The sequence below is a fragment of the Myiozetetes cayanensis genome, unplaced genomic scaffold (genome assembly GCF_022539395.1).
Source record: "Myiozetetes cayanensis isolate MyiCay16 unplaced genomic scaffold, myiCay2020 scf5-8, whole genome shotgun sequence".
NCBI classification, from domain to species: domain Eukaryota; kingdom Metazoa; phylum Chordata; class Aves; order Passeriformes; family Tyrannidae; genus Myiozetetes; species Myiozetetes cayanensis.
This window is the reverse complement of record NW_026087742.1, coordinates 3697105-3715095: the sequence shown is the minus strand read 5'-3', so window position 1 is coordinate 3715095 and position 17991 is coordinate 3697105. Positions and strand designations below refer to the sequence as shown.

Genomic DNA, 17991 nt, shown 5'->3' with positions numbered 1-17991 from the left:
GAACACTGGAGTAGGTTGCCCAAAGAGTCTCCCATCCCTGGGAACAGTCAATTCCAAACTGGAGAGTGTTGAGTAAGCTGAGCTACCTCATCCCACTTGAGCAGGGGGGTTGGACTGTAAAGTCTCAAGATGTCCCTTCCAACCTCAGCAGTTCTGTGATAACCAGACAAACATGAGAGGAAGGGCTGAGACAGATTTTTCTAGGTAAGTTGTTTTACCTATAGGGTCTTCTGCTGATTCATTTGTATTTGGTGCAAGTACCTGGTACAGCTTGGAGTCTTGTAAGAAACCCTCTGGCCGAAGAAGTTCCTTACATTAGACACGGTGCAGGGGAAAGGAAAGGATTTTGTTTCTTACTGGGAAAAGCTATAGTGGTAGTCTGTGTATTCTTTATCTTTTAGGTCTTTTGTACTCCTTCTCTTCTGATTGGCTTTTGTTTCTGATGGCTCTTTCTTAGCCTACCTTCCCCGAAGATAATATTAGGGAGAATGTGAGTAAAGCAATACTGCGTTCCTCTACGTATATTTCTGGTATTGTCCAGTGACCCTGATGCAAGAAGGAAAAAAACAAGTCCACAAAAATGTATCGAGCTGTATTTAGAGACACCAGAATCATGTAAAAACACTAGTAAGAGTGATCATGGGTAGGAACTGTGCTGTCTGCTGCATGCTACGTGGAAAACACCCAGCCTTCAGCAGGTTAGCAATGTGCTGTGTTCAAATCTGCTTTCAAGTGTGCCTGCCTTTTCATGTTGACCTTTCTGGGAATGTGAAGATGAATCTAACTTTTTTCCCCCCACCTTGAGATACAAAATGAGATAGGGTTGTCCTCATTGTCAGCTGTGTTTCCTGACATGTAAAATTTCTTGGTTCAATATATATGCAGTTCTGAAGGGCAGTGGCCCTGAGAACGCCCCTGGTGTGTGCTCTGTTCACATATTGTTCTACTGGCTGCCTGCTCTTACCCCCACTCAGGCTGCAGGGTGTAATTTCTGAATATTACATTAGTGCCTCCTGCTCTAAATGAATCCAAGCTTGAGAGCATTTGTGGTTTGCACTTCTGTTGATGAGGGAATGCAGAAGAGTTGAATATTTTCTCCCTTCTCTCCCCAGACAGCCTGCCAGCGTTCCCCATTGCCACGGTGGCGGGGATAGCCATCGGTGCGGTTACAGGTCTCTCATCGCTCATCTCTATTGTCGTGTGTCTTGTCATCAGAAAGAACAACTCTAAAAAACGATACTCTGGGTAAGAGATCTCCCTCCTCACCTGTGGGCGATGTGAGGAACAGCAGCAGGAGCAGAGGGAGGGATTGAAGGGGGGTAGGAGTTGTTTTGGCCAAGTCTTCACAGTCATGGCTACAGATGGGGTATGGCCATGTGGAGCACTGATCATCTGCCTTTAATGATTATCTTTGTACTGTGCTTGAAAAGATATACTGACCAGGAGTTGCACTTTAAAATCAGTAGATACTGAAGTTGATCCCCAGCCACAGGCATATATGCCCTAGGAAAATTTAATCCAAGATCCCCTAGCTGGTCTGTTCCCCTTCCCTCCAGCTCTACTTTCTCTACCACCCCCAAAGGAAAAGGGTCATATGTGCACTTCCAAAGAATGCTCTGTGTTGAGATCAGGCCTGGATTTTTCAGTTACCCGTGTCTGACTTCTAAGCCTGGAGTATACTTATCAAAACCCCATTCATCACCACACTTCAAAGTAAGGAAGGAATAACCACTCCGCATCCATTCTCATTCTCTGTCTGGTTTTTGTTAACTGTTCCCATCCCTGCAAGGTTTTTAGTGTTAGGAGGATAGCTCCAAAGTGAAGCACAGTTCTTTGCATGGGCATATGAAAAAGCAACAAGAACTAACAAAGGCAGACTTGAGTCCTGTGGTGATGAAGCTTGGTACTGGTGGAGGAGGTGCTTCCTTTTTTCTCCTCTCTAATTAGATTCTTCTATAAAAAAGAATGAAAATTATGTATGTAGTCTTAGAAACAACCCCCAAACTTATAACTTTCTTCTGTTCTTTCCCCAACAAATATTCCTGCTTGCTGCAGGTCCTTTGGGTTGCCCTTGGGATAAAAGAAAATAACTCCAAAAATAAACTTATGGGGATTTCCCAATTAAACTTTGCCCTGTCCTTTTCCCAGTTGGAGAGCTTAGAGAAAGGGAGTTGGCTATTGCCCAATGGTAAGGCTAAATACATCAAAGGCGGCTGTGCGTGCTCAAAATTGTGTGGAAAGCCTGGTTTTCCCTCTCTGCATGTGTCCTTCCCCTAAGAATTGAGAAGAAGCCTGCAGTGTCATGCACCAGCAGTGTGCCTGAGGTGGCCTGCTTGCCTTGTTTCCCACTGACCTGCCCTCCAGTGTCTTCTTGCTGGAGGACACACGCTGGTGCCGAGCCTGGAGCAGTAGTTCATGCACTGTCATTTCTTGTAGTAGACTTAACTGCTCCCTTGGGAAAGTTACGTAACCTCTGAGGTTTAAATAGTGCTTTCACTGACCATGCTAGCTCTGCATGATGTGTAGAGAGAAACCAACTGTGCTGTGACCCCCTCCAAACTTATGGACTGTCTTCTATATGATGCTAACTCGGTGTGTGGTGGTGGAGAGATGTACTTACTCCCAGATAACCATTCTGCCTTGAACTGAGGTGGGCTGGGGCCCTACGTGGCGTCTGGAACTCCTGCATGGCCACAGACCCCCTTCATGCTCTGACTTTGGTGGGTTTTTTTGTTTTGTTCTTTTTCTTTCTGCCTTGGTGCGCTGGGATCGGATCCTGCTTACCTTCCTCTCCTTACAGAGATCCTGATATAGACGCCAGATTGGGAATGTAGCAGGGCTGGGTCTTCTCTTCCAGTCCCACTAGACACCATGGTAACTAATCAAGTTGGTGGTTGCTGTTAATACTGTGTGTGTGTACACATTTCCTTTGCTGACTAACTAGCTAACTCTCTACTAACATGACTTCACTGTAATTTGTGCTGGAATCTGTTGGCAAAGGGATGGTGCATTTCACTGGATGCTTGAGTTTCATTGTCTCGTGTCTAACTGGGGTGGAGTTTGCTGTTTATCCCAGGTGGTGTCCCTCCATCTCTTCCAACAGTGAACTCACCAGTGCATTGACTAAAGCACAGGAAATTCAGAGCCCTTTCTGTTTCAAAATAAAAGTAAATTCCCTGAAAGTGTCGGACTCTCAGACAGCTTAGGTGTTTGAAAACTTGGAGGGATCTAAGTACATTAGTTGCTTAAACCTGAGTGATAACATTTAGATAGTGTAGACCTGAGGAATTGGATAAAACAATGGATAAAACAATGAATGATGCATAATTTTAGTAACAGAAGGGCTACATTGTCTCTAATACAGTAGAAACCCCTTCCATGATGGCTGAAGCAGTATTTTTAAAAAAAAATTCTTACCTACTGCATGTATGAGGAACTAAGTCTGCTATGGTTAGACTTATCAAAGGATAAAAATGCTTGCCCTGTGAGGAGGTGGTCTGCTTAATGTCACTGTCCTCGTTTGTTTGCTTCTGTACTTACTTTATAGACTATCTGTCTACAAAGACTGAGGAAAAAAGTGGTCAGAGGGTTTTGGTAGCAAAGGGAGCTCCTGTGTCTGCTGCCAAGGAGATGGCTAGTTTCCTTTCTTGGGTGCTTTGGTACAAGGAGATGGATCTAGCACTGAGAGACCCATTGCCCAGAAGCTACTGACTTTAAGGGCATTTGCTCCTGTGCTTAAATCTCTGATATTCCTTTCTCTATTACAGGCTTGCTTTCTTTTCAATCCTGCTTTAAGCAGATGGAAAGAAGCAATCAGAGAGTGAAAACTGGCAGCCTTTTTTTAGGGCTGTTTGTTCTCACCACAAGACAGTTCTTCTGTTTGAAAAACAAGATTTGCTTGATTATTCAAGTAGCCATATGAGGGCACATAGCTTAAAATGTCACTTGGGACTCTTTAAGATGATTGCTCCAGAGACTAGTGTCTACTGTGAGTGGGCAGCATTAATTTGGGATCATAGTCTAACCAAAAGCAAGAGAACTAATGTGGAGTTTGGTAGGAAGTACCTTCTGATACGTAAAGCTGGTGGCTTTACCACTGTTAGTTGAGTCTGAAGCCTCAGAGAAGAAAACACATGAGTTGGGTTGAGTGGGAATAACTGAGGAACAGGGGTTTTGGAGGAGCTGCTATCCTATGTCAATAGTTGCTCCTTCATGTTGCTTACTAATGAAACTTGGAGGAAGGTTAGAGAAATACCTTGGGAGAGATGGAGAATCATATCTGTTTATTTTAGAATCCATTATGTTCACTTTTACTTTGGCGTAATCTGCCACTTTCATCTTGCCATCACTCGTCTTTTTGTTTTTTGTTCTGTTTTTTTGGGTTTTTTTTGTGTTACCTCTTGAACACTGTCGTGCAAACTCTGCTCTGCCACCTCGTCAGCTGCAGTACCTCTGAGAGCTTGATGTCTCCGGTTAAGCAGGCTCCGCAGAAGGCGCCCTCCGACACAGAGGGCCTGGTAAACAGCGTGCCCGCCAGATCACACCAGGTAAACTGCTTCCTGCTGCTTTCCTAAGCAGGATCCTCCCAGAATGCAGGGAAGATGGTATGGAAAACATAAAGGCAGGGTGGGATATGTGTGTTAGGTGCTGTCTGTTAAAGTGCTGGGGGATAAAAGGGTGTGCTCCGAACAAGGGGTGGACAGTAAGCAGGGACTGGTGGACTCTTCTGCAGAAGGCTTAGTGCACTTGGAAGATCAGCATCTTACTGTTAGCTGAGATGGAGTTTTATGCCCTTTTCATCCTAAATTATAAGAAAAAGATGGTTGTGATCTTGTGCGTCAGAATAGACAGGTCATAGTGCAGTGCAGGGTTGGCAAGGATCAGGAGTAGGCAATGAGTAGCTGTTCAGTGCAGAGACAACATTGTCTGTTAGATATGTAATCACCTCATAAAGCTGCCTTATCTCTTTTGAGGTTGTAGTGGAGAGGAATTTTATTCTCTCGTGCCATGTGGCGTGTGCTTCCTTCACAGGGCAATGAGGCAGTGCAGTGCAGACACTGACCAGCGATGGTCAGTTTGCAGATGGCTCCTGCTGCTGAGAGCTCTCTTCTGCAGAGCTTCCCAACTTGTGTGGGCTTCAAAGTGCCACTCTTCATGCTTGCTGCTGTTGGCAAAGTCCTGCTGACTTTGAAGGAAAAAACTGTCTCTTATCCAGACTTAACATCCCATGGGAAATTAGTTAGAGGGGAGAGGGCATGAATTAGGCAGGGATTCTGTGCAATGTATGATTTTACCTGTTAAAAGTGTACAAGATTTCCTAATTTGGAAGCTGTTTCTTACCTCTTGATTCATGTGTTCCCAGCAGTTTTCCTGTGGAGGTACAGACCCTGAATGAATTAAAGTTCAAAATGGACTTTTCCTGATTAGCCACCTTTTAGAAAGTGGCTGCAGTGTGTGAACTGATGGGTTTCTACATCAAAGTTAATACTTGGGTTCCTAATTTCTCCCGACAAAACAATAGAGATGTGTGTTAATGTGTTAACACTACAGGAAAAAACCTAATCATGCTTTATCCGGTGAGCTGGATAAAGTCAAAGTCCCTACTCTTTTGGGCTTCTAGTTTGGATTTGGAATGCATTTTGTTCTGGGCCTTGGAGTATTTCCAGAGTTGTAGCACACAGGCCCACAAAGCTGCCTTCTGACTTCAGAGATCAGTTATTCTCTGAACACAGAGGCTCAAGTATACCCAAGTTATAAGATTTAAAGATAAGTTCATATTTTGACTGGAATGGGTCTAGTAGCAGCAGCCTATAAGGCCTAGATAAAGCTTGTCTTTTCTGGTTTATGGGAGGAGCTTCTAGAATGGGTGAGTGAGACAGGTGATTCCTACTGTTCCCCCTTCCAAAAGAAAAAAAAAAAAGGTTTTGTGGGATTTATGTTGCAGTAGGTGTTGGAGTTGATGTCCCTAGGTCAAAAGACCAAGATGTTTTGTCTAATTACTGTCATGGTATGAAGCAGTACATGGAAGTACCCTGAGAGCTACAGGGATTAAGAGTTTTGCTGTTCTGCACTTACATGTTAAAGTACTATGATGTTTTAGTGTGAAGGCTTGCGGTGTCCTCATGTTCCTGTGTTCTCAGTGTTCTGGGTCTCAATGTACTGGAAGGAATATGTCAGAGTAAATCTAAACTATGTGAAGAGAACTCAGGATCAGTGAGCTTTTGCCCTTCTGTAGTTACTCTGGTCTGCTTATTCCTTAAGAGGGCCCTCCTGGATCTTCCTGCAGGTAAGTTCCTAAAGGCAAACCAAGAGCTAGTGGCAAACCAAGAGCTATGAACACTACTGATTTAAAAGGGAAAATACTGCAAATGGCTTTTGTTTCATTCGGTTTTTTTGATGTTTAATCTCTTGGGCAAAAGAGAGTATTGTCTGGATTTTCTTTTCTTGGCAGACATTTGTAGCAGCAAGTGGTTCCTCTACCTTCTGGTAAACATTTGCCCTGTCTTACAGACTAAGTAAACAAATTTACTCTTCTTTAAAAAGATCCACAATGAAATCAGGGTACATCAGATTTTGAACAGAATGTTTAAATCAGTGAGAAAACTAATATTTCTGTGTTTCACTTATATTTTTAACTTCTAGCCATTGTTTTGTTGATTTTTGTTTTTAAGGGTCATATCAGCATGCAAATAAACATATTTGAAATCTAGTATCACATATAAGTAAAACCTGGTGTTTCTTGGTAATCAAGAAATTAGTTGCAGTATCCAAGCTTTTGAGGTGTTGTGTAGGTGAAATGCAGATATCCAGATTCTGGGAGTGCCCAGAAGCTGCTTGCTGATTCAGGCACACTCTTGTCTCCTGGAATGCCTGGCAGTTTTAGACCAGTGGTTCCCACAGTCAAACAGCAAAGGCCTGTGGTCTTCCTTGTAGCTTTTTATGTGGTGGGATGAGTAGAAAATGACTGAATGCTTTGTACTGGAAAAGAACTGTGAATACAAACACACAACCCCTGCTTCTGCAAGTTAAAAACAGTGACAGAAGTGGTCACTCTTAAAGAGTGGCATTTAAATTGATTAAATTAAGTTTATTCTTTTTTTATTTATGTGTCAGTTTAAGGATCAGTGGTGGAGTATTTGTCCAAATCACTGCTCAGCTGAAAGTGCACTGAGGCTGCATTTCCTATGTGTATTTTGAGTGCAAGTTGATCAGGTGTGGACCTTGTTTTCTGGAGTGCCCCAGAGTGCTGAAATTATGCAGATCTGATTCTGTGAGTGCTCAGCTGATTGAATCAGCTCCACTTGTTTTCACTGTGCCTTCCTTCTCCTCAGGTACATTCTGTCCTGTCAAATTTGTGTGTGGTGTTTCTTGTCCATGCCATCACTCTGTAGTGACTCATGTTCTACCATGACTGTTATTTGAAGGCCAGAACTATTTGTGTTTCCCACATGGATGTCCTTGCTTAGTAAACTGTGTTGCAGCAGTCAAACCGGAAGGCAGATGTGTATTGTCCCAAAATATGCCAAACTCCAAGGCAGCTGTCATTTGTCTTTTTACTTTGCAAGGAGCTGAGTGTTCATTTCTGGGCAGGCTGAAGGAACTGATCCTAAAGAGTAATGTCTGTAGAAGGCAGTTCTGATGTACAGAGCAGGTTGGTGCAGAGCTCCCTAAGCAGGGAGATCTCAGTGTAGAATTGGGGAGCACTAAAGCTGCATTAACATCTGCTGCAGAAGTGCAGGTCTCTGATCTCTGGCTTTGCTCTTTCTGGTTTAAGATGGATCTGAACAGGCTGGGTTTGAGGTCTGTTCCAGGCTTTAAACTGGTTCTCACGACCCTGAGAAGCAGCAGTTCATAGTGCCAGGAATCTTGATTTAAATTTCAGATAACTTTCCTGGAGCTGGAATCCATGGTAGTTGGAACAGCTTTCAGAATGTAAAAAATTTGAAAATACTGTAGACTCCTGTTAGACCATGATGGTCTAACTTTGTAATTCCTTTTTCTTTACTGTAACTTGCAATTCATGACTGCTGACAAACCCTTACCAGGTACTCCTGCTATTCTTTTCCTTTCAGTTCTAAATGGAAATATTGCAAGGCTTTGGGAAATGCTGGTTTTATGTAGCAGTGCTGGTCTGTCTTCTGGTTCTGAAGAGTCAGGATGAGCTTATTTGAGATTAGATGAAAGTTCTGAATTGTTTAGACTTTTTTTTTTAAATGGCCTTGAATTAGTTGAATATAAGTCAGCTAGAAAATCAATTGGCAAAAAATAAAATAGATGGAGCATTGGAATAAATCCTTGGTCCTCCTTTTCTCTTTATTAGCTGACCTACCACTTATTTAGGTGACTGACAGTGAACATATTGAAACAATGGTAGCTTGGTTTGGGTCAGGTGATCAGACCAGTCAGTCTCTCCACCACCACCTAACATTCTGGTTGCATCCGATTAGCTGTATTTAAATGGCATAAACCTATAATAGTGATGACTGATCCTGAGGGGACGGGATCAGTTAGGTCTGAATAGTAATCAGAGTAATCTGAATAGTCCAGAGTGAACTCCCGTGGTAGAAAATTGACCCATCAGAATTACTTGAACAAGACTTGGAACGTCATAATGAGCACTTTATGCAGTTAGATATATATATTTTTTTTTAACTGATAGAAAGTGCTTTTGATCTGAATTTATCCTACTCTTGATCTCTGGCCTCAGGCAGATGAGACTTCCAAAATTACTTGCAAATAAACTTTAGGTTACTTTGCCTTGAAGTGTATATAGACACTGCACTCTAATTGGAATTAGTAATGTAATCCCAATACAGTGTTGGAGACCAGAACAACATGAAAGCAAATAGCAGAAAAAGGAAAAAAATGGCTATAATGAGATTTAAAATCCAGGATTTTCTAAGACATCGGTGTCCTTTTTTTTTCCTTCTTCGTTTTCTCAGTCTGTTGTTTATATTCAGTGTTTTGTATCACTTGCGAGTTTTTCCCCTTCTGTCTGTCTTCTCCTACTCTTTTATCGCTTTGGAAATACCTTACCCTGAAGGAAGAAAATGTGGATTTAAATTACTTCTGAAAGAGAACAAGGTATTTATCAGGTATGTGCTTTGCCACTGTGCTGGGGGGAAAACAGCTGTGCAGGAAGATGCTTGCGGTCCTTCAAGGACTTAATTCTCTGCACAGAAGGTCTCTTCATCTCTGGCTCCTAATTGCTTTGGGAGATAGATGGCAGGATTTCTGGGTCAGTTCTGTAGAAATGCTTCCTAATATGGCAGGATTCCAAAAGCAAGAATGGAGTAGGAGAAGTGCCTGTGAAGGCTCCTTCTTCCTGGGACATGAGGGAAACCGAAACAGTTAAATTGATGAAATGTTTTGAAGGAAAAACTGCTAAAAAAGCCACAACCAAACTAAAAACTCTCTCTCTGTAATTCCCCCCTCCCTCCCCCAAACAGGATAGTCCCTTTCTCTCCTGCAGGGGTATGTGTGGGGGTGTTCTCTGTGCTGAGATGGTCACAGCCTTGTGCTCTGTGCTTGTGTCGTGGTTTTGCTCTGGGTCAGTTTGCTTTCACACTCCCCACACAATTATTCTAAGTTGAGAGAAGGTTTATACAGACAAAAGAGAACTGGATTTGTGGAAAATAGTATGAATGTTTATTACTAGCAAAATAAAAAAACTACTAAAGAACTATATCTACGACAACAATTCTACTCAAGTAAAAGTACTGTGTATTTACAGTAATACTTCTCCCGGCTTTATATCAGTCCAAGGAGGAGAAGCAGTCTCATTCTCCATTCTCGGAGCTCCAGATCTCTTCAATAACTCTGCAGCACTCTCGTCACAGCTGGAACTCCTTCATCTCTCTCTTGCTCTGTGTCAACCTCCAGGGCTGGGCCTACCCCCCTCCTGAGCTAAGACTGGAGGCTGGGGGGTTACCCAGGCCTTGAAGATTTTCTCTTCCATGGGGCTTGCAAGGGGACACTTGCCTACCATGGATCTTCACCACAGGATTACAGGAGATAATGGCTTATGAGTCCACCCCTGTTGTCCCTTCCCACGGGAGAACAGTCCTTAATAGACTTCTCCAGCACGGGTCTAGCATGGATCCCTCACTCGGATCCCAACATCCCACCTGGGCCATCTCGGTCCAGCATAGGTTTCCCTTAGGGTCACAAAATCTTCAACAGGACTCTGCCTCACCTCAGGTCTCTCATGAAGTCTCTGTTTCCTCATGCATCAACTTATTCCAGTGTAGGCTCCTCCACGAGCAACATGGGGGTCTCCTCACCCCAACAAATTTTCACAGGTAGCAGGGTTTTATTCTTCAGTCTTTTCCCTGCTGAAAGGAGAGAGCAAAAGGGGGGAGAAACCAGCCCCCCTTTGCACTCTTCTTCTCTCTCCTGCAGCTACCAGCTTTGACCTTGGACACTTTGTTATCTCTTTGCTGGAATTCTTTTGCAGCATTTCTCATCCAAGCAGCCAGTCCTTCTTTCAAGTTTATTTTATTCACTCTCTTACATGAGAGAAGTGGGGGGCTTCAGTGCTACACCTGCCCCCGGCCCAAGCCGGGGGAGGAGGGGGCCTTGCCCTCCTCGGGCCTGCTGACTCTTCTACATGGCTGCTGCCCCTAATTTCAACTGTGTAACCCCCTTCTCTTCCGTTTTCTTAAATATATAATTAGCAAAGGTGTTACTGAGAGTTTTAATTGGCTTCTTGCCTGGAAATCCACTTGGACAAAACCATTCACAGCCCCAGGGACGGGCTGGTGGGCAAAACCACGACAGCTTGTGTCAGCTGGGGGGTGCAGTGTGGGAGCTACAGGTCAGACCTGGCCATAGAGGTCCCACCTGTCTTGTTGGGCACCTGTTCTATATAGGCTGCAGTCCTGTCTCCAGTAGCTGCAGTTTTCTCTCCTGTGGGCTTCTGGAGGACATGGTGTTTTGGGAAGGTGCAGGCGTGTTTGCTTAGCTGAAGGACAGTGCTGGTAATGTCCCCCACTGCACCCCAGCAAAGGTAACAAAGGTGTGTGGCCATGCCTGCCCAGGGTGTGTGTGGAGCTGTGCAGAGCCTGGGCTGGCTCTGAAGTCAGGTAAGAGTTCTGTACTGCTGCAGCATTTCAGTACTTTCTGTACTACACCATTTAAGTCTTGATCCCATCACTTGTTTGGGCAGTGACTTGTGTCACAGGGTTGCTGCAGGTTTGTTCCCTCCCTTTTATCCAAGTGGAATTTATCCTGGAATTTACAGGAACTGAGTGGCAGAAGGGGAAGCACCCTCTGCTGTGGACTGGTAAATCTGTCGTACAGTTCCTCCTGAACAATAACAAATCTGACATGCATCTGACTAAGCCACAAGTCTTTACTCCATAACACGTAAGAATTGCTGCTTTTCTGAGCAAAGGATTCTAGATTTTGCTTTTTGTGGGAAGGAAGAAATCTCAGAGGGAGGAAAGGGTGCTGTTTGGCATTGCTCCCAGGAGCAGAAAGGTGGCAGACTAGAGCTCATTCAAAGGCGAGGGTTCATTCCACCTGCTTCCAAGTGCTGTTCGCAGTCGTTAAAGCTCTGTGGTCTTGCTTTGGCTTTCATCCTACTGCAGATGTGCTGCCGGTTCTGAGCAGTCCTGATGACGCCTCTTTGTTGTGTCCCCAGGGCCCAGTCATTTACGCGCAGTTAGATCACTCCGGGGGACAGCACAGCGACAAGATCAACAAGTCAGAGTCCGTGGTCTATGCCGACATTCGGAAGAACTGAGATGAGATCCTAAGCTGTCCAAAGGAGAACACACACCCAGACTGGAATTGCTTGAACAAGATTTGACCCAGAGAACTCACATGTGGCCTTTGATGCCTAGGCTAGGACCAATGCATGTGCATACAGAGGGAAAGATATATATGTATTGTGTGTAAATAGTCTATTTAATCGTACAGAAGTGAGACCAATGTTGCATGTTGAAATGCGGTAAGAATTTTGCTTATAAATTGCCAATATTCTTTTTTGTATCATGTGTGACGAGAGAGAAAGTGAAAACTCGCATCACAATTTTAAAGTATTTTTATCTTGATTATTAATGGAGAAACTGGAAGATGCTGAAGATTCTAGATTGACCTGGAATTTTTTTTTTTTTTTTTTTTTTTTTGCTTATAAGGCCTTCTTTTGTTGAGATGAATATAAAGGAGACATGACATCTTCTTTATATCCACTGAGTTCCATATGTATACAGGGTATTTATCTTTCTTTGGTCAGATTCTCAGTAAAAGCTGCCTTCTCATGAAAACTAGACCCTCTCACTTGGTCTTGTAAGCCAAATTGTGACTCCTAGCTGTCAGAAATGTATGTCTTAGCAGTGTAAGTGAAGGAAATCTTTAGGCCTACCTGACCTGTGTAACATGGGTCACAGAACTGTTTACTTCTTTATGAGCCCAGCTATTCAAGATTAGTCCTTTAAGATGCAGGGATAGTGTTGATCTAATGAATTTTGTGGAATGGTATGAATGAATTTTGTGAAAACGAAGGAAATAGTGAGTTAAAGGCATAGGAAGCTCTAGCTGTAGGTGGTTACCTCAAACTGTTGAACTTTTCAGTGAAAAGTTTCTTCCTCAAAGCTGTGTCATTTCGTGTAAGTGTAAAAAAGGGCTCCAAGGGATCTGGAAGCTGTAGTACTCCCTTACCTCTCCCATGGCTCCATTATACCACTGTCACCTCCTTAGAGGTGCTTTATCTGTTCTTAAAAGCCTGTAGTGGACGCTAAATGACCTCTTGAGGAGATCTGGGGCTCTCTGGGTTTTTTTTGATGTGGGTGTTTTATTGTGTAACCTATATTTGCACAGAGGATGCAGAAGGGCAGTTTATTTCCTTCATCTCTGCAAGTCTACTGCTTGAGTATAGTTCCTCAGCTTCTTGTTTCTAAGTTAAACTCCTCCTAGATTGTTAAGGATCTCTGCAGAGAGGACCTTTCTTCTGCTGATCCACAGTATCCTGAAATGTAGTGCTTGGAGCTAGAAGTGGCATTCCAGCAGAGATCTTCTCAGAGTAACATATAGTAGAAGGATTTTTGTTTTATACATCCTAATGTGGTGTTGTTTGGCCTTTTTCTGTGGCAGCAAATGATTTTCAGTTTGGTCTGTCATAGCGCCTTGTCTCTGATTCTTACCCATTTCCTAGTTCTGTCTTGTTGCACAGAATCAGTCACAGAATGGTTGAGGTTGGAAGGGACCTCTGGGGATCATCTAGTCCAACCCCTGCTCCTCAAGCAGGGTCAGCCAGAGCAGGTTGCCCAGCACTCTGCCCAGTTCTGAGTATCTCCATGGGTGGAAACTCTACAGCAACTCTGGGCAATCTGTTCCAAACAAACTCAAGCCTAATGTAATACCAAGTACATGAGAAATAGTTATAGGCCCATGGAAGACCCTTTCAGAAGCACATTCGATAATATTTAATTATAACAGTGGAACTTGAATAGCTGTTTTTCATACAGTGGGGGTTTTTTTCCTCAACAAAGTTGTTGGGCATGCCAACACTATATTCTTTCATCAGGATCAGACTTCACAGGTTTCCTGACAACACCTGCCTTTATTAAAATTTGACAGCTTAATTTTTGTGTACATGCACTGGCTAGATTTTAAGACATTGTCCTCAAAGCCAGAACCAGCTTCTTAAAACTGAGGCTCAAAAGGAAACCATGGATTAATTTATTCTGCTAGGTGTCAGTTCCTAATCCTGCAGTATCTGAATTTGTGTAACCCTTGTTCCAGGACTTGGCTGGTATCAAAGAAAGGACATGTTTCAGTTTTAAAGGAAGTTTTTCAAGTATGAGTTTTCAGGTGTTTGCCAAGTCCCGTTGGGAGCTGAGACACTGTGCTGTGGCTCACTAACCATTGCAGCTCTGAAAATTATGTAGCATTTTATTTTTGGCAGTAATGCATACAGATGTAAAATGAACAAATTTCTTCTCCACAGAAGGCCTTTAAATCTAATTTTCCACTTTGTGGATTAAAGAGGGGTTTTAGCAAGACTCCACATGAAGGGTTATGATGCTTCTTCCCAGTGCTGGAAGCTGATGGAGTGGGACCTACTTGTCCCAGACACACTCAGGGGCAGTTTGTCAACTCAAGCTTCTGTCTGTTGATACAAGCCAGTATCTGATGTGTGCCTGTCCACTGTTCTTGGATGCTGCAGTACTCACATTGGTGAATGTAGCCAGCAAATTCTTTACTCAGAAGGTGATGAGGCCCTGGCACTGGTTTCCCAGAGAAGTTGTGGATGCCTGATCCCTGGATTTGTTTAAGGCCAGGTTGGATAGAGCTCTGAGTAACCTCGTCCGGTGGAAGGTGTCCCTGCCCAAGGCAGGGGTGTTGAAACAAGATGGTCTTTAAGGTCCCTTCCAACCCAAACCATTCTGTGCTTCTGTGATTCTATATGATCTCCTCAAGTGCTGGATTCTGCCCCTGGGATGGGGCAACCCTGGATGTATGGACAGACTGGCGAATGCTGGAAAGCAGTGCCAGGAAAGGGCCCTGGGGGTCCTGGTTGGTGTCTGGTTGGCCATGAGCCAACAGTGCCCTGGCAGCCAGGAGGGACATCCTTGTCCTGGGGTGCATCAGGTCCAGCCTCGCCAGCCTGCTCTACTCTGACCTGAGGCGGCCTCACCTGCAATATTGGGGCAGCTTTGGGTGTCACAATATAAGATATTAAGCCATTAGAGGGCATCCAGAGGAGGGCAACAAGGATGGTGAAGGGTCTGGAGGGGAAGCCATGTGAGCAGCAGCTGAGGGCACGCAGGAGACTGAGGGGGGACCTCACTGCAGTTACAATTTCCTTGGGAGGGGAAAAGGAGGGGCAGGAACTGATCTCTTTATTCTCGTGACCAGTGACAGGACTCGAGGAAAGGGCATGAAGCTGAGTTGGGGAAGGTTTAGGTTGGATATTAGAAAAAGGTTCTTCACCCAGAGGGGGGTCAGGTACTGGAACAGGCTCCCCAGAGAAGTGGTCACAGCACCAAGCCTGACAGAGTTCAAGAAACATTTGGACAGCACTATCAGGCACATGGCTCTTGGGGATGATCCTGTGCAGGACCAGGAATTGAACTCGATGGTCCTGATGGATCCCTTCCAACTCAGCATATGCTGTGGTTCTGTGATTAGGAGCAGAATGAATCCTGCTGCTGCTGCTTTCTTATCTACCAGGCTGTTACTTCCCAACATTTGTTTTACACTTAATAAACTAATGCTTTTGGTGTGGTTGATGGAGAACCTTGATTTTGATCTGCCTATGTGCATCACCAATTTTCTCCCCAAGGAAGTATTTTTGAGTAAGAGGGAGAATTGTGATGAATGTAGTGATCAAAAACTTGCTGCTATGAGAAGATGGGGCTGGCCTTGCCTCTGAAATCTTCTACTACTGTTTGTTTCTTTTCCTGTTGGAATATACTGGAGAATCTGAGCACAATTCTGATGTGGTGCTAACTTCAGGAAACACACTAATCTGGTGCTAACTTTAGGAGACGTGCTGATCTGGTGCTGACTGACATAAGGAGACACCTCCTTGCATGGCTTTTGTCTGGCTACAGGTACATGAATATTTCCTAGACTGAGGAGGCTCTTTCTAAGGCTCCTTGGGTCCTCTTTATGAGGGCAGGATGAGCTTTGAAGTATTTTTAAAAAACACTGAACATCTTTTTAGAAGAAACAAAAATCTCTTCCCCCAGGAACGGCAGAAATCAGTCTGAATCCCTCTCCAGTGGTAGGGCTGTTCAATTTCTTTTTTTTTTTTGTCATGGAAAAGTGAACAATGTAGCTATTAAGTAACAGACTGAAGTCGAAAGGACTTCAGGCATTGTGAGATAACACTTGTGAACTTTCTGTCTGTCTGGTTATCTTATCTTGTTTAATGATACGATAACCTGTGCTGATGGTGAGTTGGCTTACTTAGCAAAGTCACAGGAGACGGAGGACTTCTACTTCCTTGATGGGTAGAGCAACCAGAGGTTAAAGTCAAACAAGGTCATCATATCCTGATGTTGTGGTGACCGGAAATTTATCTCTGTTTGCTCTGCTGCTGTTCTCTTAATTCTCTAATGCTGCTCCTTGCAGGTGGAAAAGAACAGCTTGAACTCTGAGGAACACAAAGGGCATTGCCCTTGTTCTGTTGTAGGACTGCTGCCAGCTCTTTTTAGGACCATCTATTTTAAAAAGAAGTGCTGCATGCCAAGCTTGCATTAGCCTAGCAGAGGAGTAGGTGCCTCTCTTGAGGCAGCAGCCTCAAGGAGTGAAACTGTTAGGTGACTCATTGCTCCTGCATAGTGGGGAAGGTCTGTATGATGGAAAAGACTTGCAATGAATTTTCTTTTATTCATCATGTAAACAAAACGGATCAATCTGAAATCTTATTTTTGATTACCATAAATGAATTTCAGGAGAAAGATTACAAATAATTGTAAGGTATCAATGTAAGTAATTTGGTAGCTGTACTCAGTACATCAGATTTCCACTACCCCTTCTGACTTCAGCAGTTGTTCTGTGGGAAAGATGGTCACCGTGGTCACAAGGTGACATTAAGAGCCATCACAGGGTGGCAAGTACGTCCCTGTAACTCCTTGTCTGATTTATAACCAGAGACCTGCAGGGTTTTGTTTTCTCTCAAAGCTTTAGTGATATTTCAGTTTGTGACTAGAAGAGCTGTAATTAGGTTTTTAAACTTTTTAAACCTGTGAGAACTGTTTGGGTAACCAGCTGTAGCTGCAGTAAACATGTATGTGCAACTGAGGAACTGCATTGCCTTAGAGTGGATTCACTGAGGTCAGGCACAGACTGATTGATTTGTCACCAAAACACCTTCACTCTGTATTGAAATCTTGTCTTGGAATTTTGCATTACTAATGTATCTGCCTATGACCTCAAATGCTCTTACTGTATAGTAGGTGATGGAAATACTTTCTCTTTTAAACCACCGAAGTGGAGAAGGTGGATAAGACTTCTGGGTTGTGGCCACACCTCTGCAGTGCTAGTATTTAGGTGACATTTTTATATGGGACACCACAAAATCATATTAACTCTGCTCAGCAATTATACTCTTCTTGAGGCTTTTCTTTCCCTTCTCTTCACTGCCCTAAAGCTAATAAGCCTTTTCATTTACAGGTATTTTTGCATTCTAAAAATCTAAGTTCCATGCCTTTGGAGATCAGTGTGCTGTGCAATGTCTTCTGTCTCCCTGCAGTGCCAGCTGTTCTTATGTGGTAAATGTAATTGAAAACAGAGTACGTGGGTACTTGTCTTTTGTAAACCTCTGTCCTGGAGGTGTGCAAGAAAACAAAACACCTGTAAGACAGGTGTATAATCTGTGTGAGGGAGCTAGATATGCATTGCATGGCCTGATTACTTGAAAAGCCGGTGTACCAACTGTTAGTGCTTTTGCTTTTACAAACTCATCTGGAAACAGTTATCTTGGATATTTTTTCTTGAATGGACTTTCATGTTTTGTATTGTAATCTTGTGAATATTTTAATACACTTTTTTTTCCCATTACTGGTTTGCTGGATGAATTTTACCTGGTTGAGGATTGGGAAGGGAGGGGGACTGAAATACAACACCTCTGTCTCTGGCGATGTTCTTCAGTCACTGCAGTTTGTGTCCGCTCAGCAACAACCCAGCTGGAGAGCTCACCCTTGGAACTGACACCCCATGTTACTGCTGGAAGAGCCAAGGAATGCAAGTGGAACTGTAGCAAAACACAACTGGCTTCACCGTAGGACAGCCTTTGAAAAAGGGGAGCTGACAGAGTATCAGGTGTATGCCTTGAAAGAATGGAAAATGCTTTCCTTGGAGTGTCCTGCACACATACTTTGCGCAAGATAATATAACATTGTACAAAGGGCGAAAAAGGAGGGGACATCGGTGCCACAGCAAGGTGCAGTTCCTTTCCACCCTTGCCATGCTGGAGTGATAACTCAAATGAGACTAGTGGAAAGTAAGTGTGGAGAAAGACATAAAACAGGACTTTGC

General features: G+C 43.6%; 1 protein-coding gene across 1 annotated transcript in view; it reads left to right on the top strand.

The window, feature by feature from the left end:
• The window catches only part of MPZL1 (myelin protein zero like 1), a 37500-nt gene extending 19986 nt beyond the window's left edge, over positions 1–17514 (top strand). Inside the window, exons 4-6 of the mRNA XM_050333664.1 lie at positions 1113–1245; positions 4442–4547; positions 11645–17514. Coding sequence (XP_050189621.1) covers positions 1113–1245; positions 4442–4547; positions 11645–11746 — 341 coding nt within the window. The 3' untranslated portion in view covers positions 11747–17514. The remainder of the gene's footprint in view (positions 1–1112; positions 1246–4441; positions 4548–11644) is intronic.
• Positions 17515–17991: the final 477 nt, after the last annotated feature.